Genomic DNA, 23,745 nt, shown 5'->3' with positions numbered 1-23,745 from the left:
ATTTTCCAGAAAATGTGACTGCCTTCTCCTGTAAAGCCCCCGTGCAGAACTTGTGGCCTAAGGAAGCAGCAGTTGGCATCGATCACACACTGACGGTTCAAGTATAGCGGACAAACGTCTTGTTCCCATTTAAATGACCTCCCTCGGGAGTTGTCCATGCTACTCAGGCCACTCCTACTGGTGTTTTAATAATTTATGATACATTATTCAAAAAATATTGTGTGAAATAAAGGAACGGCAGGGGAACACAACACTGTAGCTGCGATAGGGCAGCACCCTCTCCCAGGGCATTTTTCACCAGGGTAGACTGTAACTTGTCTTAAAAACCCCTGTGAGGCAGTAGGGCTCCTGGGGGCTGCTCTCAGATCCCTGGATGAGACCTGCATCGTCCGTGGGGAGATGAGGCAGTGAGAACAGATGGAACTTTTGGTTCAGAACCCTTCTGCAGGTAGGAACAAGCCATTTTATTTTTGTCTCAAAGAAATCAAATAATGCCTAGAGAGAGGAGAGACAGGTAATACAGAGGAAAGTTTTCCTTTATATTTTGAGTTTGGTGAGCAAACAGGATGAAGATGAGCCATCCCTAAGGCGTGGCACAAAGCTGCAGCAGTACATGCAGGTTTCTTTACTTAGGCTTTCTTCTATAAAAACCAAACCAAATGCTTTAGCAAGTGAAAACTTCACAGTCTACTAAGTTCTGTGTGTGATGGTTTGCGGGATCTTTTGGATGATTTTCTGTACATAAATGCAAAAATAGCCAAGCCCAATGCTCCAACTGCAGAAAGAGCAAAAAGCACATAGAGTGCTGTTCCTGCACTTTGGGATGTCAAGTCCAGTCCCAAAAAGTGCACGCTGTCAGCCAGTTCTGGGGTGGTGGCTGTAGGTGTCACTGGCCCTGGGGAAACAGTAAGAGCATTAGTACAGGGTTGGAGGAAACTCCTCCATTCGTGTGTGCTTTGCTGCTTTGGGCCTCTGCGAGGCTTTTGATGTTGCTGTTTGGTGTAATCCTTCTTGATTAGAGACTGTCACAATTCTAGCTCTGAGCAAAGGCACAGCTGAGGCTCGTGGTGTAACTCTCGAGACTCTGAGAGCGAGAAGTGTTCTCTGGTCATCCCCAAAAGCTGGTCAAACCTAAAAACCAACGCTGAAATGGTTGCTGTTCAATGTACCCCTCTCCCTCAGAGAACACAAATGACAACATTTCCAAGGGCTTACCCAAAACCCAGATTCATAGAAAGCATTATAAATTGTTAGAAATAATAATTTGGGAATAATGTGTGTGGTTTGGCAGTGCTGTCAGAGAAAAGTAGAATGGAGTAGTTTTTTTGCTGGATTTTGGAGACAGGCACATGTTGAGATGCTATTGCACAACATTTAGTTATTGTTTATGGATTTGCATGTGGAAGTGACGCAATTCCACATGAACCACCTTCAGTCCTAACCAGACCCATTCCTCAGTGCACTACTGGAACCCCTAAAAAGAATATTGCAGGAAACAGTGGTGTCTTAAAATAAAGACTGCAGATGGTAGGAATCTTTTGGGATTAGAATCGGATGCACAAGCGTGAATTGTGCCACATCACTTACCTTCCAGTTCCAGGCAGGGATGTGGGCCCACTGCTGGGTCTGGAAACCCGTTGCAGTTGATGATCTGCGAGTATTGCCTGGCAGAGGCCTTGGGGCGCCGCGGCAAGCTGGGGTCTGTGAAGTTCACGTGGTAGAACCCAAACCTCTCATCAAAGCCCACTGCCCACTCAAAGTTGTCCATCAGCGTCCAGGCGGTGTAGCCTCGTAAGTCGACACCGTCGAGCACAACGGCTGTTGCCAGGATCAGAGAGAACAGGTAAGGGGAGGCATCGCCACTAGGCCAGCGTTGCTCCAGGTTGCTGCGTGGCCGCAGGGTGCCAAGCGCTGTGAGATTATGGCCACATCAGCCTCACTGGTTTTACCTTCTCCCCATTCCCAGCACTGTCTGTGTTGCCTTGGCTCAGTTGCTTAAAGCTGATTCTGCTGCCACGGTACAGCTACTGAGCAGCCAGGGTGCTGCCAGCACTGAGACTGCTTTGTTCTGCTCCAAAACCCAAAGCTTTTATCCAAGAAGCAAAGGTTTAGGAGCAGAGAAGAAAAGCCATCAACGTACAACCATTGCTTGAACAAGTGCTTGTGGGGCCCTCGCTGCTAAAAGGCAGCAAACGAGCGCTCACTGCACCTGGCCAGCAGCTCCCGGGCTGTCAGGGAAGCAAAGTGAAAAAGCCCTTCCCCGGGGCCGCTTGGCAGCCAGCGCAGGCTGGGGATTTTGGTTTGGTTTTTAAAAGATTTGGTTTTAGACACAGCACTTGGTCACACCAGAAATCAAAATAGGTATTTGTTACCTCATCAAGTAGTGGAACCCTCCTGCCAGATGCAGCCACGTCAGGAGGCTGCAGTCACCCTACTGACCCCTGGGTTTGTTCCTCCTTCCCATCACTTTTCCTGGTTCCCAAAGGCTCCCAGACATGGACACAGGTTTAACCCACGTAAGCGTGTAACTTGAGTGTGATGGCAGGGGTCTTTCAGCCCTTCACAACTTGCTTTATACTCATCAGTCTCATGGCGAGATGCTGCTGCTCTCTAGAGATTGGGATGATTGGATTTAAGTAATCATTCCTACCTTTCAGTGCTTCGTTAATGTAGCTCCGATAGTAATGTGATCGCCAAGTGTCATTGAAGCCCAAGTCTCCCCTTTCCGAGATCCCATTTTCAGTCACATAAATGGGAGGGTTGTTGTACTCTTCCTTTATCCATCTCAGGAGCTTTCGGAAACCAAAGGGTGTCACCTTCAGCCAGAAGGAACCAGAGTTCAGCCAGCTGCGGTCGGTGACCGAAGCTACGCCCCTGCGGAGGAGGAGGACACGCGGATCAAGAGGCTGGTCCCAAGCGCCTGTGGCTGTGCCTGGCACCTCACGGGTGCAAAATACTGTGCTGAGCCCTGTGGGAACTGAGCCAGAGGTGACCTCCCAGCAGGCTGGTGAGAGCACAGTGGGGTGAGGGGGTGCAGGTGCTCACGAGCCTCTGGAAAACACTTCCCAGGCTTTGTTTTGAGTTTGGGTTCTTCATAAATCAGCTGTGGCTGAGGATGTGATGTCAGCGCCTACTCTTGGTCCTTTGACACCACTTGTACTGTTCAATGCACAATGCCATTTATACCTATGTCCGGGAACGCAAGACTGAGCCTGGTGCCCATCTACAGGGCTAAACCACAGGGGCTGGGATGCGGCAGCAAAGGGAAGTTATAATTCTTTCCTGTCTTCTTTGTGGAAACCTTACACTCACCCCTGTGTGTGGTCCCACCATCACCTCAGTTCTCATCAGAAAGACTGGAAAGCTCCTATTTAGAATCGCAGAATATCCTGAGTTGGAAGGGGCACACATGGATCATTGAGTCCAACTCCTGTCCCTGCACAGGGCAACCCCAGCATTCACGCCCTGTGTCTGAGGGTGTTTACTTTTTGAAGCTGGGGAAAGAAATTGGTATCCAACTAAAAATCTTGACTCACGAATACCTGACAGTGAAGTGATTTAGCTATTTAGGCTTCAAACTACATTTACCATTTGTGGTGAGGGAACGGGCAACTGTTTAACAGCAACAGGATCAGCATCCATAAAGTAGGACAATCTGGCTGTTCAAACTGCAGATGAGAGGCAGGAAATATAAATACTGTTTCCAGCTGATCCTAAACCACTGGGAGACTGAGAAGTCCAGATTCCTTCCTTCAGTAGATCCTCTGATTTTCTTTGTTCTCTTTTAAACATTCACTTTTATCATCAAGTCTGTAAAAAAAGGAGCTGCTGCTGCACTTTTGTAAAAACAAGAGCACCACAAGGCACTGGTTGGGGATATTTTCCCTACTATTGGTTTTAATGGCTTAAAATACCCATCTTGTGGGTTTAGTTGCTAGCAGGTTACACTGCTCTGTTGGCCCAGGCGTGAACATTTCACTATCCCCAATAATTTCTACTCATGTCTTACCTGTCGGAGTCATACGAGAGAACGCCGGCAGGGTAGTTCACGTTGTAGGTTAAAACTGTAGTGTAATGATTCAGACCGAAGTAGTCATATGTGCCTTTAATTCTTTGCTTTTCACTTTCAGTAAATTCTGGAAGTCTGCAATGGAAACCAGAAAAAAAGCATAAACCTCACAAAATGTAAAGCTCGTCAGGGCTTCCTCATTGGCTTCCACCCCTTCCCAGGGCTGTATAAACTAAACTAAGCAAGGTTGGAAAAGGCCTCTGAGATCACCCAGTCCACCCATCCACCCAACCCCACTATGCCTATTAAACCATGTTCCTGAAGTGCCACATCTACACATTATCTGAATACTTCCAGGGATGGTGACTCCACCATTTCCCTGGACAGCAGGTTCCAATGCTTCACGACTCTTCCAGTAAAGAAATTTTTCCTAATATCCAGTCTAAACATCCCTGACACAACTCGAGGCCATTTCCTCTCATCCTATTGCTTGTTACTTGGGAGATGAGACCAGCACCCACCTCGCTACAACCTCCTTTCAGGTCTCCTTTCAGCCTCCTCTTCTCCAGGCTAAACAACCCCAGGTGTCCCAGCCTGTCCTCTTAACACTTGTGCTCCAGCCCCTTCACCAGCTTCGTCGCCCTTCTCTGGATGCACTTCAGCACCTCAAAGTCCTTCTTGTAGTGAGGCCCCAAAACAACCCTGGGCAGGTAAAGCACTGTGCCCGACGCTGATCATTTCCTGTAGCACTCTGAGCTGCCAACTCACTGCTCCAAAGATACGGCATAATAATGAATTTAGTTTGCAAGAGACAAAGATGGGCAACAGACAAAATGTACGCTGGAGTGTTTCTGTGAGGATACTGCAAGATTTTTACAGTAACACTGCAACAGAGTCATTGAAATTGAGCTCTTCTTCCAGAAAAGCAGGTTACAATGCAGCAACTTGACCAAAGGCAGGTGTGGGCCTGGGCTCTTACCGGGACTGGTTCAGCCCCTGCGCCAGACTGCGCTCCCGAATCCTCCTTTTCATCACTTCGTTATAATCGCCGTTTTTGAAAATGGGATGAGCAAACCAACCTGGAAGAAACTAAGCCAAGAAATAAAGGAGAAGGATAAATTATGTAGCAAACCAAGGGATTTAACCATTTCTCTTTCTTGTGCTGCTTTACAGCTGGTACTTGAACATGTAAGGAACAGGCTCAGGGACATACGCAGCGATGCCCATTAATGGCAGCAAACATAATAAGCCTTTGGCACTGCAATCGTATTTTGTCTCATTTCCGCTGCATCCATGATCAGCCACCAGAAAAGGGTGACACATTTCCTTGCAGTGATACCCCTGGCCCTTCCTTTGCTTTCCGGCTGAAGCAGTAAGATGCTCACCTGCATTTTGGACATCTCCAGCACCCAGGATTGGGCTTCCACCATGAACAAACCCCAGAACAACAGAGAGAGCCATAACAGGATGTCTCTGTACCTGCAAGAATCGTCTGGCAGCATCAACGTCCTCTTGGTTGTGTGGGTTCCTTGGTTCTGCCCAGTCAGAGTTGATGGTGATGGAGATAATTCCTCCCTGTTTTGCCCGGTACGTCTCGTTGTAGAGGTGCCAGGCTTCTGCATGGGCCTTTATTAAGTTGTGTCCCACTATGTAAGGGGCTCGCCCTGGCCGAATGGAGATGCCTGCAGAGACAGTGACAGCGAGGGCAGCAGTTCCCAGCTTTCTCATTGGCTGCTTCCCAAATTAACACAACATCCAGGACACCCAGCACTGCCAGCTAAGGAATAACTGCGCAGCACTTGATGCCCTCGGGCCCAGCCCTGGGCTGGAATCTCTGCTTTGGCAGAGATGCTGAAGGACCCCACGCTGCCCCTTCCTTCCCCTGTGGGGGGACATGGGCTGGTTCAGCTCTGCACGGCTGCCAGCCCTAACAACAGCCTCCTGTCACCAGTATGGAGAGCAGAAAGCTGTGTGTTCAGGCCACTTCCCACCCCTCCCCTCCCCTTGCTTCGATCTACAGCTGAGCCTGGCCCTCCTCCAGCCCTTAACCTTCTCCACAGTCCCCGGAGCTGGTCTGGAAGTGGAGTTTGCTCCAGCCAGCAAGTGAAATCCAGAGGATGCGGAGGAGGGGTGGATTAGAGGAGGAGAAGGAGGATGGGTTTTGGAGGGGACAGGCAAAGTGAAAGGAGTCCACAGCAGCCCAAACCCCATTTATCACCACTACAGTGTCTTCCTTGCTCTGCTTTTGCAAGCCCCTGGCAAATTTACTCTGCTGCAGCACAAACTAGAGTCGTGCCAAGAGTGCTGTGAAAGCTCTGAGGTTTTGCCCAACAACCTTACCTGGAGCAGCTGTGCCGAGGCCGTAGCCCATGTACGCAGTGTTGTAGGGTTCATTGATGGTTATCCAAAATTTCACTTTGTCTCCCAGCCTCTGGAAAAGGAGCTCAGCATATTCTTTAAACCTTTGCACTATGGTATCGTTCTCCCACCCACCGATATTCTGCAGAGCCTGTGGGAGGTCCCAGTGATAGAGAGTTACCTGTGGGGAGAGACAGCGAGAGAAAGGACTCAGCCAGTCACTCTTACTTTTGGAAATAAAGACACCAAGGCCAGGTTGGATGGGGCTTTGGGCAGCCTGATCCAGTGGGAGGTGTCCCTGCCCATGGCAGGGGGCTGGAACTGGATGATCTTTAAGGTCCCTTCCGACCCAAACTATTCTATGATTCTGATTCTATGATTCTGTGGCATTGACCCGGCCTTATTTTGAACATAACTAAACTGAGCTTTGACCTGCAGCTGCCCGTTCCCAATGGTGTCTGGGTTTGTAGTGATCATTTGTGCACTCAAATAAAGTAAATACCTTTTTGTCAGGGTTTCACTCTCTTTAGGCCATGGGGAAATGATGCGAACTCCAGGGACTGCCTGTTGGTGAAGATGAAGCTTTCACCAAAACCCACCACAACCCCATGGCAGCAAGAACTGGTCAGTGAAGAACGGCTGCACCTGCGTGACTCTCAGGTAAAAACAGCCCAAGAGAATGCCTGTTCAGGCTGCTTTGTCCATTGGACCAGTCCAGAGCAAAGCCACAAAGGCCCAGATTTGCCAAGGCATGATCTGATGCTCGTGGAGATACTCCTGGATTGGCCCCTGTATCGTCTGCACACACACGGACGCAGCGTTTGGTGCAGCCAGTGTGTGCTCCCTACGCATCCCAGCGTGTTCTGGGGAGCACGGGGACTGCCAGCAGCGGGGATGCAATGGGCAGAAGAAGAAAAAAAAGCTGCTCATTCCCAAGACTATGGGGACAGGTGAGATTCACTCCACAGCACTGAAAGAGCTGAGGTCATGGTCTATTACATGTGACAAACCGTGCTGAGCAGTGGAGCCTCCTGAATCCAGGGGAAAGAATGTGAACCCATTTCCAAGAAAGGCAAGAAGGAGGATCCTGGGAACTACAGGCTGGGCAGCCCACCTCAGTCTCTGCAAAGATCATGGCACAGATCCTTGTGGAATTCACTTGCAAGCACATGAGGGACAAGAAGGTAATTTGAAACAGCCAAAAGGAAGGTTACCGAGATCTTTCTCGGGAGTAATTTCCAACTGATCACTATACTCCTACTTCTTATGCAAAAGCCATGTTTCCTTGCAGGACACAATGAAAAACTATTTCTAGGTGGAGGAGTATAGAAACACAGGCGTACCCTGAGCAGAAGCCTTGGGTTCTGCTGGCTTTTAGTTACCTGAAAGTTACCAATTTTAGTTACCTGAGGCACGATGTTAGCTGCCAGAAGTGCATCAATAAGCCTTTCATAGTAGTTCAGTCCCTTTTCATTGATGTATCTGGTGGTCCCATCTGGGAGAACGCGGGACCAGGAGATGGAAAAGCGATAGTGAGACACCTTGAGGCTTTTCAGCATTTCCACGTCCTCCTCCATCCTGTGGTAACTGTCACAAGATACGTCTCCAGTGTCATCATTGCTGATTTTCAAGGGAGTGTGAGAAAACTGGTCCCAAATACTAAGTCCTTTCCCATCTGCTCTCCATCCTCCCTCAATCTGTAATGGAAGATGGAGAAGGGTTGTTAGCAAACCTCAAACTTAGGTCTTGGCCTAGCAAAGAATTGAGCCTGCTGGTCTCTGTAGCACCACATAATATTTTGACTTATCAGCTCAAGACTAGAAACAGCAATGTTTCTGCTGTACCAAACTAGTAAGACCTCCTGGGGGCTCAAGGCAAAGCACAACAGCAGAGGACAGGCACTGTTGCAGTTCACCTGCTGCTCCATGTTGGTCGGCTCTTGTGAAGCCCATGCTCCTGCCTCAATTCCTGTGGGTATAATCGAGGCCTTAAATGTCTCCAAGTTCCTCCCCTTTACAGCTGTTTTTACACCAACCCTCACATAAGGTAAAACCTAACGTTACGTAAGCTGTAAGTGTCTCATCCAAAATGAATTAACCGTCCACAGATACTTTAAAAGCCCAGCCGAAAAAAAGAAGCTAGAAAGCTGCTGGCAGAGAAGGACCTGGAGGTGTTGGTTGACAACACCAGTGTCCAAGAAGGGCAAAAGCATCCTGACTTGTATCAGAAACAGCATGGCCAGCAGTACCAGGGAAGTGACTCTGCCCCTGTACCTGGCATTGGTGAGGCCACAGTTTTGGACCCCTCACTAGAAGAAGGACATTGAGGTCCAGAGAAGGGCAATGAAGCTGGTGAAGGGGCTGGAGAACAAGTGTTATGAGGGGCAACTGAGGGAACTGGGGTTGTTTACCCTGGAGAAAAGAAGGCTGAGGGGAGACCTTATCACTGTCTATAACTGCCTGAAAGGAGGTTGTAGGGAGGTGGGCGTTGGTCTCTTCTTCCATGTGACAGGCAATAGGACGAGGGGAAATGGCCTCGAGTTGCCCCAGAGGAGGTTCTGGTTGGACATCAGGAAAATTTCTTCACCAAAAAGGTTATCAGGCATTGGCAGAGGCTGTCCAGGGAAGTGGTGGAGTCACAGTCCCTGGAAGTGTTTAAAAGACAGGTAGATGAGGTGCTCAGGGATATGGTTTAGGAGTGAACAGGTATAGTTAGACTCAATGATTTCAAAGGTCTTTTCCAACCAAGAGAATCTATGATTCTCAGTTTCCTAACCTGATATGCTGAAGTTGCTACACTCCACCAAAAGTTCTTTGGAAACTCTCCGTATAAAAATTCATCTTCCTTTGGCAATGGTATACCATTATTGCGGATGATTTCTGCATAGTACACAGCAGAGCGCTTTGGGGTTCTTGGCCTGTTGGGATTGTCAAAATCAACCTGGTGCAATCCAAATTTTGGATCATAACCATTTGACCATTCAAAGTTATCCATAAAAGACCAAGCGTTGTATCCTCTCAGATTAACACCATCCAATTTGTAAGCTGAAAGACCAGAAACAAATGACAGAGCATGAGCATTGTCATTGCACATTAAATGAACCACAAGGAACTCACAAGCGAGTAAATACACACTTCTGGCTTCGTAAAGCTGGCAATGGTCAGCTAAGATGATTAAGAGACTCTTCACATCTGGAGGACACAAACAGCCATGTAAAGGCTGTACCTGAAGACTGACATCAACTACTTTTAAAAACTACTTTTCAGAGGAATAAAGTCACCAGGAGTCCAGAGAGGAGAAACACGCACACCACCAACAGAACAAAAGTGAACACTCGTACCTTTTAAAGCTTCATCAATGTAGGTTTTGTGGTAAAATATCCTGGAATTGTCATCAACATCTGATTTGGTCTCTATCCCCACTCCATTCTCAATTATATATATTGGGGGATTTCCATATTCTTCTTTGATCCAGTTCAGCAGCCGCCTCAGGCCCCAGGCCACAGCCCGCTGGTTAGTAAGAGCTGAGGGGGGCCAGGAGCTGTCAACCTTTGTTAGAACTTCCTGGTCATACTCATAAGAGAAGGGCCTCAACCGGGTCGTTGCGTGGGTGACGATTTTGGAGGTGTAGGTATTGAAACAGAAAACATCTGCCGTACCCCTGATGTATTCCTGCTCCTCCGCAGTGAAAGCTGGTAGGCGAGATGATGGAAGGTTCTGGAGTTCACTCCTGTTCCCAACTTTCCACTTCATGACCTCGGGGTAGTCCCCATTTTTGAAAATCGGGTGTGTGAACCACCCCACCAAAAACTGCAGGTACCTGTCTGCAGCTTCGATGTCCCTGGGGTCGCTTGGTGTCTGCGGCTCAGCCCAGTCAATGTTGGGACACAGGGCAATGACCCCGCCCTGGCTCGCTCTGTATTTGTCATCATACGTGTGGTAGACCCTGGCGTGAGCTTTCAGTAGGATGTGGGCAACCTTGTACGGAGCACTGCCCGGGTCGTTGATGTTGGGTGGAAATTCCCCAGTGCCATAGCCAACCCAGGCGATGACTTGGGGTTCATTGAACGTAATCCAGAACTTCACCCTGTCCCCAAAGGTCTGGAAACAGAAGTCTGCAAAACTATTGAACAGGTCAATCAGCACACTGTTCTCCCAGCCACCGATGTCCTGGAGAGCTTGTGGCAGGTCCCAGTGGTAGAGAGTAACGATTGGAGTGATGCTGTTTGCAACCAATCCATCAATGAGACGGTTATAGTAGTCAACTCCATGACTGTTTATTGAGTTGTTCCTTCCACTGGGGAAAATTCGAGACCAGGACAGGGAGAAACGGTAGTTCTTTACCCCTAAGGCTCTCAGCAGGTAAATATCTTCCTCCACCTTGTTGTAGCTATCACAAGCTATATCTCCATTATCATTATTCTTTATATTCCCTGGGACGTGGGTGAAGGTATCCCAGATGCTTGGTCCTTTGCCATCAGCATCCCAGCCCCCCTCTATCTGGTAGGCAGAAGAAGACACACCCCATGTAAAGTCTTCTGGGAATGTCCCATAAACATATGTGTCCCTTTCAAGTTCTGTTTGAGATGAAAACTTCTGCCAGACAACCTTTGCCATGGAGGGAACTTCCGATGCTGGTAAACTCGGCAACTTTGATGGCACAGGTAGGTCAAACAGCACCGGTGCAGAAGATCTGTCCAAGACTTTGGATGGGAAACCATTTTTTTCAATAACACTGGAATAGAAATAAGCGGATGCCTTGGGAGTCCTTGGCCTGTTGCTATCTTCAAAATTCACGTGATGGAGCCCAAATTTTAGGCTGTAACCCATGGGGCCTTCAAAGCCGTCAACAAGGGATCGAGCAATATACGACTGAACATCAACTGCGTCCAGTTTTACCGCTGTCACAGAAACAGTACAAGACACTGTTATTCATTTGAACATTTTATGAACACCGCACAATGTAAGCGTCACAACTGAAGGTAACAGTGGGATAAACCAAACATCTATGAATGGGGGCTTTTAGGCAAAAAAAGAAACCCAGGCACTTCGATTACCTGGCAAGAAAAGCAGTCAGCACTGTAACAGGAGCTGCTCAAATGCTTAGAGATAAAAATGCATAAGAAAATAAATATTAGTCAAGAGATATTTGAGTATGGAACGCTTGTGCCTCTGGTACCCCTTTCCCTGTGCTCCAGGTTTCAAGCACAGTTCATGTATTCAAGGATATGGTGCACTTTTAGGTTTAACACTGTAGTTAAACTGAAATGTTAAGTGTATTTAGTGCTTGCCTGTCTTCTCTGAGCACAGGAGAGTCCTCTTAGCAGAGCAGCGTATCCAAAACCAGCAGAGGAAAGTCCAGCACCCCTCCTCACATTGCCTACAAAGAAACCCTACATCTCTCTCATCCCAGAAAAGTTCATTTCCCACACTCAGTCCATCTTCTTTCCTTTTGCTGAGGCAAAACAGCAATGCTAAATTGTGTTTTCTGTAGCTCTTAACACTTCTATCAGTATGCTGAGAACTAGGTCAAGAAGATCAAATGCTGTTCACTCATCACCAACCTATTTAATACAGCATATTTAATCGAGCTTTTCTGACAGTACCGATTTGTGCATCTCAAGAGTATCAGCCAAACCTCTATTCAAAATCTCAGACCTCTATACCTGTCCAGAACTTCAGTCACTAATATTATTTTTACATGGATTGATGGCACAGGTTGCTCAGGGAAGTCGTGGATGCCCCTTCCCTGTAGGTGTTCAAGGCCAGGTTGGATGGGGCTTTGAGCAGTGTGGTCTGGTGGAAGGTGTCCCTGCCCATGGCAGGGGAGTTGGAACTGGATGGGCTTTAAGGTCCCTTCCAACGCAAACCACTCTGTGATTCTGTGATACATAGTTTGCATAGATAAAAGCACATCTTGAACCTTGCTCAAAACAATTGAGATATAAATAATCTCCCTAAAAATTCTTACCTGAGATAGTACAGGGTGCTGCCAGTTAGATCTGCAGCAGTAAAGGCAGCTCAGCCCTGAGCTAGGAGATCTCTATGGGCAAGAGCCTGTCTGGAGGCAAATCATCTTCAGGGGAGCTGATGGAAGGACTGATGTTAGGGTCCAGGCTGCATTAATCTGCATATATGAAAAATCTATTCCCATATCTAAACAGACTTCCATGATTTTCTCTTGAGATACACAAATCAGTTCTGTCAGGAAAGCTTTATTAAATATGCTGGTTTAAATAAGCTGGTGATGAGAGTCTGGTGTTTGATCTTCTTGACCAAGCTTTCAACACACTGATGGAAGTGTTAAAAGTGTTAAACCAGACAGGCTGAAGTATACGAGCTCACAGTGCACACACAATAGGCAGCTGACCTCGCACCACTGCGCAAGTGGTGATATTTTACAGTTAACCACCGTGGTAGGGATAGAATAACTATTTGCCATTATTAAAAAAAATCAAACAAACTCCATTTCTCCATACCTTTCAGCGCCTCGTTGATGTACCTGCGGAAATAATCCACTCGCAGAGTGTCATTAATAAGATCCCCTGTGTCTCCTGTCGGCACACCATTTCCTGCTATGTAAATTGGGATCTTTGTCCCTGTATATTCCTGGGAGACAAACTTCAGCAGCCTTCTTAACCCCCAAGGGACCACATGGATCCAAGAAGAGGCAGACTGTGGCCAAGAAGGATCTGCATGCAAGGCGAAGTTGCCGATGCTCTCGTAGCCTGGTGTGCAGGTCCTGTTAGTCACTGCGCTGACCAGGTGGGAAGTGTAATGGGAAAGACCAAAAAAATCTGCAGTCCCTTTCACCCAGGACTTCTCCTCATCTGTAAACAGAGGCAGCTGAGCAACTGTTGTGGAGCACTGCTGGTTTACATCCTGGATCTGAGCCTTCAGGATGTCTGGGTAATCACCATTAACAAATATAGGGTGAGCGAACCAGCCAAGCATGAACTGCAGGTACCTCTCAGATGCCCTCACATCCTCAGAGCTGCTTGGATTCTTGGGTTCAGCCCAATCCGAGTTCAGCACCAGCCCCACTTTTCCCAGCTGCTGAGAACGATATTTGTCATTATACAAGTGCCAAACCTTCGCGTGAGCCTTGAGAATTGTGTGAGCCACCTGGGGGCAGAAAGCAGAGGAATACATGTCACGCTGCTTTGCACAAGAACTCTCAAGCACTGAGATCATTGCCACTTGAGAACATTGTCTCATCCAAAAGAAGAAACCTTGACAAAACAAATAATCACAGCCAGAGAGTGCAGTAGCTTTTGGAATAAGCAGAAGAATCTGGTTATCCATCAACACCTGCTTTCAGAGCAGAAAAAATGAAAGCATCTGGCATCTATTAACTAACCCATTGTTTGCAAGTATCATGAATCCAACAAGCAAATAGTTGTCTCAGAGGCCACATAAGGCTTGAACATAGTTGAACTACAGAACCATCAGAGGAAAAAGAACAACAATGGCAGCTGCAAGATCCTTGTTATTTCTGCGTCCCTACCTTGTAAGATGCTGTTCCTGGGTCAGTGATTCCTGGAGGATGCTCTCCGGTGCCATAGCCAGCATAGCTGATAACCCAAGGCTCATGGAAAGTAATCCAGAACTTGACCCGGTCCCCAAAAGTGGAAAAGCAGAAGTCTGCGTAGTTTACAAAAGCATCTATGATACTGTCATTCTGCCAGCCACCAAGAACCTGAAGAGCCTGGGGGAGGTCCCAGTGGAACAGCGTCACCATGGGCTCAATGTTAGAGTCTAGCAAGTGGTTAATTAATTGGTTGTAATAATCAACACCCTTGGAGTTGATGGTCTCATTGGTGCCAGCAGGGAAAATCCTAGACCAGGATACAGAAAACTTGTAGAGTTGGGGATGAAGACCCCTAAGTAGGTAAATATCGTAGTTGGTTTTGTAGTAGCTGTCACATGCCACATCTGCCGTTTGGTTCATGTAGACATGACCTGCATGGCCAAACTGATCCCAGACACTCTCCCCTTTCCCATCTTCTGCCCAAGCCCCTTCGACGTTAAAGGCACCCGTGGACGTGCCCCAGAGGAAACCATTTGGGAAAACATCTTGCAGAAAAGAATCTCTCTCCAATTCAGACTGTTCAGCAAACATTTCCCAAACTGTTTGATAGGAGGAGCGAGGGGCAAGAACAGCATCTGCGTTCCCCTGTAGAGTATTTGTTTTGCTGGAAATAGAATAAAAAGAAGTTAAAATCTCCACGGTGGATGTTAGCGTCATAGAACGTGCAAACACTGAGGATAAAAGAATTATTAGCTCCCTGTTCAACGCTTATAAGCTACTCAGGGTATATTTCCTTTGTCATTGGATCAATCCATCGTACTGCCATCCAGCGAGGAAAGGAAGACAGAGAGCAATGAGCTAACTGCAAAGCAGCCCAAGTGCTATGTATCTTATATATATTTAAATGCATATATCTAATGCATTTCCTGCAGGTAGAGTCTCATAATTCATTCCAGCTAGGTCAAAGGTTCAAACAAAATCCTCACAGTGTGCAGCAGTTTCACATGCTACAATCACTCTCACGAGTTTCCATGGAATAAGCTAAAACTAATAAATCCTGCTTCTGTATTCCTTAGCCTGTCCCTGCACAATGACATCTCCTGCGTTTCTGCAGACCCAATTTCCTTCTTTCTCCCCTAAGAAAGCCTCTCTTGTACTTGCTTATTTATTTAACTATTTTGTTCTTGAGAAGAGCAGAAGGCCTGGAAAACGTACTTGTTACTATTGGCTTAAAGGTGCAATTTGGGTAATCAAGGATGAGAGTGGAAGAGGATTACATTGCCTGTAACAGAAGGACAGAGGATTGACTGTAATAGCAAGAGACAACTCAAGAGAAAGGCATTCCTTTCCAGTCCTTTCAGCAATTAACTGCAGACCTTACCACTAAAACTGTCTGGTGTCTGCCTGCCTCATAGGTTTCTGGAGGACAACATTTTATTATAATATCCGATTTAATAGACCTGTACCTTAAAACATGAGATGACGAGAAGTCCAAGAACTCATTAACATCATACCCAATCATACGTGTCTCTTCTTTATTAATAGCTGAAAATAAACAAATGGTCAGTGATGGTCTTAGTCACAACTTAGATGCCATGGCACTACTTGTAGATACAACGACACCTTTAGAAACGAGGTGCTTTTCATAACTAATAGATATTTTTCTCAGATTAAGTATATCGGGTTTTTATTAGATACTTAACAATTTCATGTTAAAAAACTATAGAATCATTTAAGTTGGAAAAGACCTTTAAGATCATCAAGTTCAAACATGAACCTAACTAAGTCCACCACTAAACCATGTCCCCAAGCACCACATCTACATCTCTTTTAGATATCTCCAGGGATGGGGACTCCATCACTTCTCTGGGAGCCTGTTCCAGTGCTTGACAACCCTTTCCGTGAAGAAACTTTTCTTAATATCCAATCTAAACCTCCCCTGGACCAACATGAAAATGACGAAAAGCTTTGGGGAGGATTTCCTGCTTCCTTTCCCCTCAACATTCACCATCCACCCTTAATTTCCAAGAAGGCTATGAAAGAAACCACAAAGTTATTTCATCTCATAGCAGCGGTCTGGACTGGACAATTTTGAATTTCCTCAATAACCTGCCATGCAGAGCTTAGCTAAAAAACATTTCCTCCTTCTTGAAATATGTCACTCACCTGTGACAATGGCAGCTACTGGTATGAAAGGATTCTCTTCCATGGAACCACAGTCAAGGAATTTCAGACTAAAAACCAAGATCTCTATGTCCTTCCAGACACTCTGCAAAACCAGAAGTCAGAGATTTGTTATGAAAAGAAGCACCACCCAGCTGGTAAAACCATGCTCTTGGCGTTGTTGCTTTTAAAACAGAATAGGAAATACTTAGAAGACTAAGAATCAACGATAAAGTTCTTTGAAGTTAAATTCATGAATCAGCAGAGCAACCACTAAATACTACCCACCATTGTTTTCTGATCCAAAAAAAGCCTAATGCAAATCAAAGTGTAAACCCAAGAAACCTTCAGTATTAGGCCTATGATCGAAAAAGGACAAGGAACTATGTCCTTCTTTTAAAATGGACTTGGTAAGAATCTGTGGCCATAAATGGCGCACTCCAGATTTTTGGAGTAACTGCAGCACACTGGGACCCTAAAGCAACCAAGCCACATGGGCAGATCCTTATTGTGCTAGGAATGCAGTTCACTACCAAAGGTTTAATATCAGGTACAAGCCTACAACATCACTGATGATGTTGCTACCAGGTAATCTAATCCTTTCACAAACCCATTCTCATTAACATTTCTAGCACTGCCTCTACTGATGAGGAGTTGTGAGGTTTTCTAGTACCATGGTGGAAAACCACGCTAGAATAAAACAGCGTCTTATCACATATAGGTATTAGCCTAGCAGCTTGTTAAACACTAAGGATGTGAGAGAGGTTTTTTCAGTCCTGGACAAAAGAATTATGCCATTCCAGTTGTTACTGCATCAATAATGACCACTGACCAAGAAGATCCTTTCCAGCACTTTCCAACACCTGGTTTTAAATCAGAATAACAACAGAGAAGAGAGTAGTATGCAGCTGTTTCCTAGCTTAACTATTGTCTGAGCTCTTGCAGCAAATCCAAACTGTTTAAACATGCATCAAGAAACACAAAATTCACCTTATATTCACAGCTTGTTGTCTCCTGCTGTAATTTCAACATTGTGTGTAACCTCACCTGCAATTCATTCAATTTCTTGTAGAAATCTGCTTCATTCCCACAATGGTACTGCAGGCTGAGAGAGAGAAAGTCTACCGAATCCTGGAAGCAGAAAAAGAACCATCCTGGAGTAAAACACATTTTGGCAGGTTTTCCATTAAAAATATATAAAATTGTGAAATGTTTGATAAAGAGAAGTTGCTGGAATGAGAAGCCATACAGCTATACAGGAGCCTTGGACAACATAATGTTCATAATAATAATGAATCCCCAACAAAAGAAGGATATGGAACTGTTGGAATGGGTCTAGAGGAGGCTATGAAGATGATCAGAGGAACAGAGCACCTCTGCTATGAGGACAGGCTGAGAGAGTTGGGATTGTTCAGCCTGGAGTAGAGAAGGCTCTGGGGAGACCTTAGAGCAGCTCCCAGGACCTGAAGGGGCTACAGAAAAGCTGGGGAGGGACTTCTTACAAGGGCATACACTGATAAGACAAGGGGGGATAGCTTTAAATTGGAACGGGGAAGATTTAGATGATACATGAGGAAGAAATTCCTTACGATGAAAGTGGTGAGGCACTGGCATAGGTTGCCCAGGGAAGGTGCGGCTGCTCCATCCCTGGGGGTGCTGAAGGCCAGGTTGGATAGGGAATGAACAGCTTTGTCTGGTGAGACGTCTCCCTGCCCATGGCAGAGGAGTTGGAAACGGATGGGCTTTGAGGTCCCTTCCAACCCAAACCATTCTATGATTCTACTCTATGATTCTAGAATGAGTACATGGGAAGATGTATTTTGTATCTCTCCTTGTAAACAAAGTAAAATTCAGACAGCTAAATGAAATTCTAGGAGCATTTAATGAGTTTAACATTAATGATTTACAGTTGATTATTTAATTAGTAAGACTGTCTGAGATGAATCAGACAGAGAAACCTTTAAAACTATGTGGTTCATGTAGGCCTTATCAATAATCATTCGGGGAAAGTTCACTTGAGAAATCTTTAATCATTCCCAACTGCAAGCATTATCCTACTACAAGTCATCAAGTTCAAGGGATAGATCATTATTTTTTTAGTAAACCAGCTGATGAAGTTGGAAAAACACTGATAAGCTTTCAGTTTATTTGTCAGTCCAAGGTTTCATTCTAGTTTAGTCAGCTCACATAATACATCTTCCCTCTCCCTAAAAGCCACACCTTGAAATGTCATGCCTTCAGCATTGCTTAGCCTAGGACTACATTTCAAAGGATTGTTGAGTACAAGCAAAAAACTCTGCACTCTCATTTGTTCACTGCATCCTCCATCCACACCCTCTAGGGAAAGACAAACACTAATGGAGAGTTTGGTCTTTACAGAAAGGACGTCATCGTTTTTGTAGGGTTTATGTTCTCCTCATGTTATGTCACCCCTGTGCAACTAGAGCACTTTTAGCACAGCTTAGTCTGTGTTCTAACATAATAAGCAAACTTATAAAGTAACAGTTATTTACAATAACGTTATTTACAATAAATTATCTCTCTGGTGGTGCATTATGTAGATTTGCAAAGAAAATGATGATGGATACACTTTTTGAGGGCACCTTGTCATTTAAGCATGTATATTGATAAAACTGCCAATTATGAGAGTAAATACATCTGCGTTTATCTTAATGAGAGCTTACCAGCCAAGAAGAAAGGATGCTGAAGTCATGTTTAAAATCAGCAAGCTTCACATGATCAGACTAATCAGATAAGTAAAATCGACCAAAACGGTCAATTGGTCAACTTGCTGAAATTTTATTTAACTTGCAACAAGTCAACAAGTGCATAAAAATTAAGTTAAATCATAACAAATTTATCTAATTTTGGAAAAAAAAAATCTACTAAGGTGTTACCTGAAGAGAAACTGAAAGCAACTCCAATGAAGCATTATCCAAATCTTGACCCATTCCTAAAGCAATGGACAGCTTTCCACCTTGAAAAAAGAAGAAGTCATTTATTGATAGTGTGTTAAGGACAAATAAAAAAAAATCCACTTCTCTGCAGCTATCTTAAAATCAGTTGGAAATTTTAGATGGTGTGGAATACCAGGCAGTGCCCTAGGTAGCTGATTCCAGATTTCAATGGAGAGCTGAGGAAGGTAGGAATTCAGTAGCAGAGTTCAAGGAATCTTTGTCAATTGATCTTGTCCTATCATGACTGCTCATAAACATCTCAGAATCGTAGAATAGTTTGGGTTGGAAGGGACCTTAAAGATCATCTAGTCCCAACCCCCCTGCCATGGGCAGGGACATCCCACTGGATCAGCCTCCCAAGGCCCATCCAACCTGGCCTTGAACACCTCCAGGGATGGGGCAGCCACAACCTCCCTGGGCAACCTGTGCCAGGGCCTCACCACTCTCATGGTGAAGAAATTCTTCCTTATGTCTAGAATTCTTCCTTATGTCTTGGCACAGGAAGGTGGATCTGAATACAGATGTCCAGTGGGTGCCCTTCTACTCCATGCATAATTATAAGAAATAGCTTTAATTCTGCCTTTGTGGTGGTTCTACAGCGGTTACTGTTTAAAATCCATTCTGTGCTGGATGCTGCTGAGATGCTAGGAAGCATGGGACAGCTGATGTGGGAGGGAAGGGGGCATTTAAGGGCTCTCACCAGATGGTGTGAACTGTACTGCAAAGCGTTCCTGAAAATTGAAGAATTAAAAATAAATAAATGAATTAAAAATAAATAAATGAATTAAAATAAATAAATGAATTAAAAATTTTTAAAAAACAATGACTCAGCTAGCTTTACTGGTTGTCTGCCTGGGATGGAAAAAACTCCAAGCCCAAAAACATAGACATAAGGCGACAGCTGCTTGGAAAATCCCCGGTCCCCATCTGAGAAGAGGTGAAATTCTCTTGCTCTGTGTAACAGGCAAATTTAAGATGCAATTACTTTAAAACTTCACTGTCTGCAATGAGGAAAGTCAAAGACAGTACATTACAGACTTCTTCACACTATTATTATCTCACAGGAGACTTCCTCACGAGGTACATTTCAGGAAGTTTTTAGTCTTTCCTCTGTGGGTCACAAAAATGCATTATTATCCAGAAAACAGCTTGATTATTATGACTTATTGTACACAGAAAAAAAAAACAGAGTAAGCCTGGATTTGATTAATTTTAAAGCAATTTGTAACTACTAGAGAGAATTATCATTTTACACTAAAAAGTAATTAATTTATTTTATGTTGCCTTGTTTAATTTCCTAAATTAACTTTTAAAAGTTGAATGAAGTGATTTCCCTTTGATTAAATAAGAAATTACATTTTCAACCCACAATCAAATTTTTTTTTAGGTGGATTTTATTAATACACTTGCAAAGAGGTCCACTTTTTGGATGGAGGGCTGATAGTGGAATTTAACCTGATTCTTCATCCAGGTCTGGACCATCAAAGCTGTATTCCTTGGGAACACATCATGCCTCAAGGACAAAGCCACCATGCGTCACACATAAGCGCAGTTGCTTGCTGATGGCATGATCCTCCTCTCTTAGCTGAAACAGCAGCAGCTGCAATTCCAGTTTTCAACATTGAAAAAAGTAATAAGGCTTTAAAAATGAGGTGACTGAGCAGGGATCAAAGACTCCCCCTAAGTCTCAGTCCCACTTTTGTTATACAATACAATTAAGGTTTGGTTTGTGAACAGCACGAAACTACAGTTCACCGGGGGCATCAGCTGGTCTTTAAGTTAAGAGCACGTGGACAACAGCCCTTAGAGAAAAAGCATATGAAACTATGATAACGTTTGGGTTTGAAGCACTAGTTTCAACTGCTCAAGTTAACTGGAAGCTATTTAATACTTCCCTGATGCTTAAAAGATTAAATATAAACACGCACACATACACATATATCTTGTCCCCAGCTATTTTGGCTGCCATTTCAAGTAAGATGCAATTACCAGTAAATTATGAAATAATTGTCAAAAGAAGGCATTTGAAGGAAGCTGTTACTCAAGGATGTCTACGTAACTCTGAGCGCACTGACCATTCACACAGGGACTGCACATAGCAGCTGCCATTCAAATCCATCACAAACTATTTGTGAAAAAGTCATATTAAAACATCCCCCCCCCCATTCTCCTTACCCGCCGGAGAGTATTTCTCGTGGTAGAGGTTGTAAGCTCTCCCGTGAGCGGCAGCGAGGGCCTGGGCTCGGGACTGGGGGTCATCGTAAGGCAGGCTTTTCAGGACATCCGGCAGGTCGCTGAAGGTGAGCCACACGTCGACCAGCTCCCTAAAAATACGGAAGCTGAACTCCGCATATTCCACAAAAAGGTCAGCAAAGGCTTTCCTACCCGTGACCTGCCCGGCCACAGCACCAGGGAGATGCTGGTGATGCAGAATGACCACTGGCCTGAGGTCTGCAGCAACCAAGGTCTTGAGCAGCTCCCGGTAGCACTGCACTTGTGCTTCATCTGGCTTCTTGGCATCCCCCTTCGGAAGAATGCGTGCCCACGGCAGGAAGACTTTGTAATGCGTCACCCCCATCTCATGAAGGTGGGAGAAGTACCGGGGCAGCTCAGTAGCCACAAGGGCTTGTTGGCAAACGTAATCCTGGGCTTCAGCCACGGCAGGGCCCTGATCTTCCTCGGGCAGGACATGGCTCTGTAGGTGCCATCTATTTACTAACTCGCTGGGTAAAGGCCCAGCAATGGCAATAAAGTTCTGAGCAAATTCCCCATCTATCCCAAGGCTGGGAGAGACTAACAGAAAGACGACAACTGTCTTACAAATCAGCTCCATTTCTGCTTCAGAAATGGTTATTCCACGCTACTTATATTACAGCAGAAGTAATATTTAACTGCAATTATCTATTACACAGATAAATGTTCCCAGAGCCAGCTGACACCAGAATGATAACTAATCAGGAATTTCAATCCATAGATGAACCAACAAACAGGTGGATGCAAAAATCACTGTCAAATAATTAGCTGGAGAAAGGTCACATAGAAATATTTTCTGAGATGCTCCCCTTTATGCTTGAACATCAACTGACATTTGCTGACACTGCCTCCACTTCAGAGGAAACTAAAATAAGCAGAAAATGCTTTTTACTGCCTCTTGGGTTTTTTTTGCCTTAAGAGGAATCCCAGCACAGCCCTAGATGCAGAAAATGACAGGAGTAGAGTTATCTGCGTGGCTGGGGCAATGCATCAAGGAACCTGAATATCATTTTCTTTCTTTCCATAGAACTTCTCTCTTCAGTCTTGGAAACACAGGCTCTCTCAGCAGCACAGACACATACAGATCACCCACCTGAACTACTGCAGGGAAGAGAGAACTTGGCTTTCCTACGTTCCAATACAGCAAAACTGCAGAGCTGAAAACATTTGCTGCCTAAATACAGAATATGTTTGAATTGACTAAACACAAAATTTGACGTAACCGTATTGAAGTCAGTTCTGTTTCGGAGTTAGTTTCCTTTAATAACCGCATCTTTGTCTCAAACATACCTAAAATCACATGAGGACTTACTGCCCTGTCAAGCAATATAAACTTTAATTTACAGTAGAAAACATGTCTTAACATTTGCTCTTACTCAAATAGTTGATCTTACAGCATATACAGGGATTGCAGTTTGTGAAGTTCGACTGTTTGATTCCCAGGTGACTATTTTTTTTAGGAGGTCTTGAAAAGCCTGCTGAAACATTGTGCTTCCTGTTCTGAACAACTACATACTCTTTCCCCTCCGTTATGATTGAATAACTTTTGAATGGGAACTTTATAGCACCACCTCCTGGTTATTTTTCAGCAGAGCAGTGTTAACCAGACAGCACCTTGCCTAGGAAGCATATGGAATTGGGAAGATAAACAGAAAAAAACACTTTCTCCCACATGAAGAACTATTATCAAACAAAAACTGGGAAAATGAGGAACACGTGATGAAGAACAAACATCTTCCTGCCCTTATTTTGAAAGTAAATGAACAATAAAGAACATGAAACTGTTGTTGCAAGTAGGTGGCAATTTCTAATGAAATGCAGCATTTCCCAGGATGCCGTTTATGAAAGAAATTAGTGGAGAAAAGTTACTGCAGTTAGAGTTACGGCCTAATGATGTGGCAGCGTTGTTAGTAATAAATATTTATGATTCCTTAAATAGAACTGTTATCTTTAATGACAAGCCTAATTAGACCAAGGCATATCTCTCCAAAGCCAACAGAGACTAACAGGAAAAAGATGACTGTCTTACAAACCAGCTCCATTTCTGAACCTGCTTCAGAAACAGCTATTTAACACTACTTATATGTAAAAGTTATAGCTTCAGTATCTTCCATGCTATTACAAAGGTGCTGGTATCAGGCTGACAAGATGAATATTCAGGTATTTTTAATTCTTAATAGATTATTTAATAATCCCATAGCATACAAAAAATAACTGAGAAATTAAGAAATTTAAGTGGAATTTTCATACAGAAAAATCTACTAACACGTTTACAAATGTAGTCTTAAAAATCCCTCACAAATGATGGCAGCTATCAATTCACTTACAAGTTAAGACATTCATCAAGCTGGGGGTTTCTGACCTCTTGACTTAAAGCCTTGTTTTGGGCCTGGCTATTTTCCATTTTCTATGTTACATATGCAACAGGAACACACATATCTTTAGTCCATCTAAAAAAAAGAGAAGCAATCAGAG

General features: G+C 44.7%; 1 protein-coding gene across 1 annotated transcript; it reads right to left on the bottom strand.

Annotated features, from left to right (window-relative positions):
• Positions 1-158: 158 nt before the first annotated feature.
• Positions 159-21,850, bottom strand: LCT (lactase). Its single transcript, XM_009567669.2, has 17 exons — positions 21,193-21,850; positions 18,958-19,037; positions 17,108-17,191; positions 16,064-16,166; positions 15,364-15,442; positions 13,874-14,561; positions 12,846-13,491; positions 9,708-11,267; positions 9,143-9,411; positions 7,774-8,064; positions 6,350-6,548; positions 5,489-5,691; positions 4,989-5,098; positions 4,010-4,144; positions 2,651-2,874; positions 1,588-1,818; positions 159-895 (listed from the first exon to the last, which is right to left on the bottom strand). The coding sequence occupies exons 1-17, from the start codon at positions 21,848-21,850 to the stop codon at positions 681-683; spliced, it is 5,775 nt and encodes a 1,924-aa protein (XP_009565964.2). The 3' UTR covers positions 159-680.
• Positions 21,851-23,745: the final 1,895 nt, after the last annotated feature.

This window comes from Cuculus canorus, chromosome 6 (genome assembly GCF_017976375.1).
Source record: "Cuculus canorus isolate bCucCan1 chromosome 6, bCucCan1.pri, whole genome shotgun sequence".
Taxonomy (NCBI): domain Eukaryota; kingdom Metazoa; phylum Chordata; class Aves; order Cuculiformes; family Cuculidae; genus Cuculus; species Cuculus canorus.
This window is presented reverse-complemented; position numbering and strand designations above follow the sequence as displayed.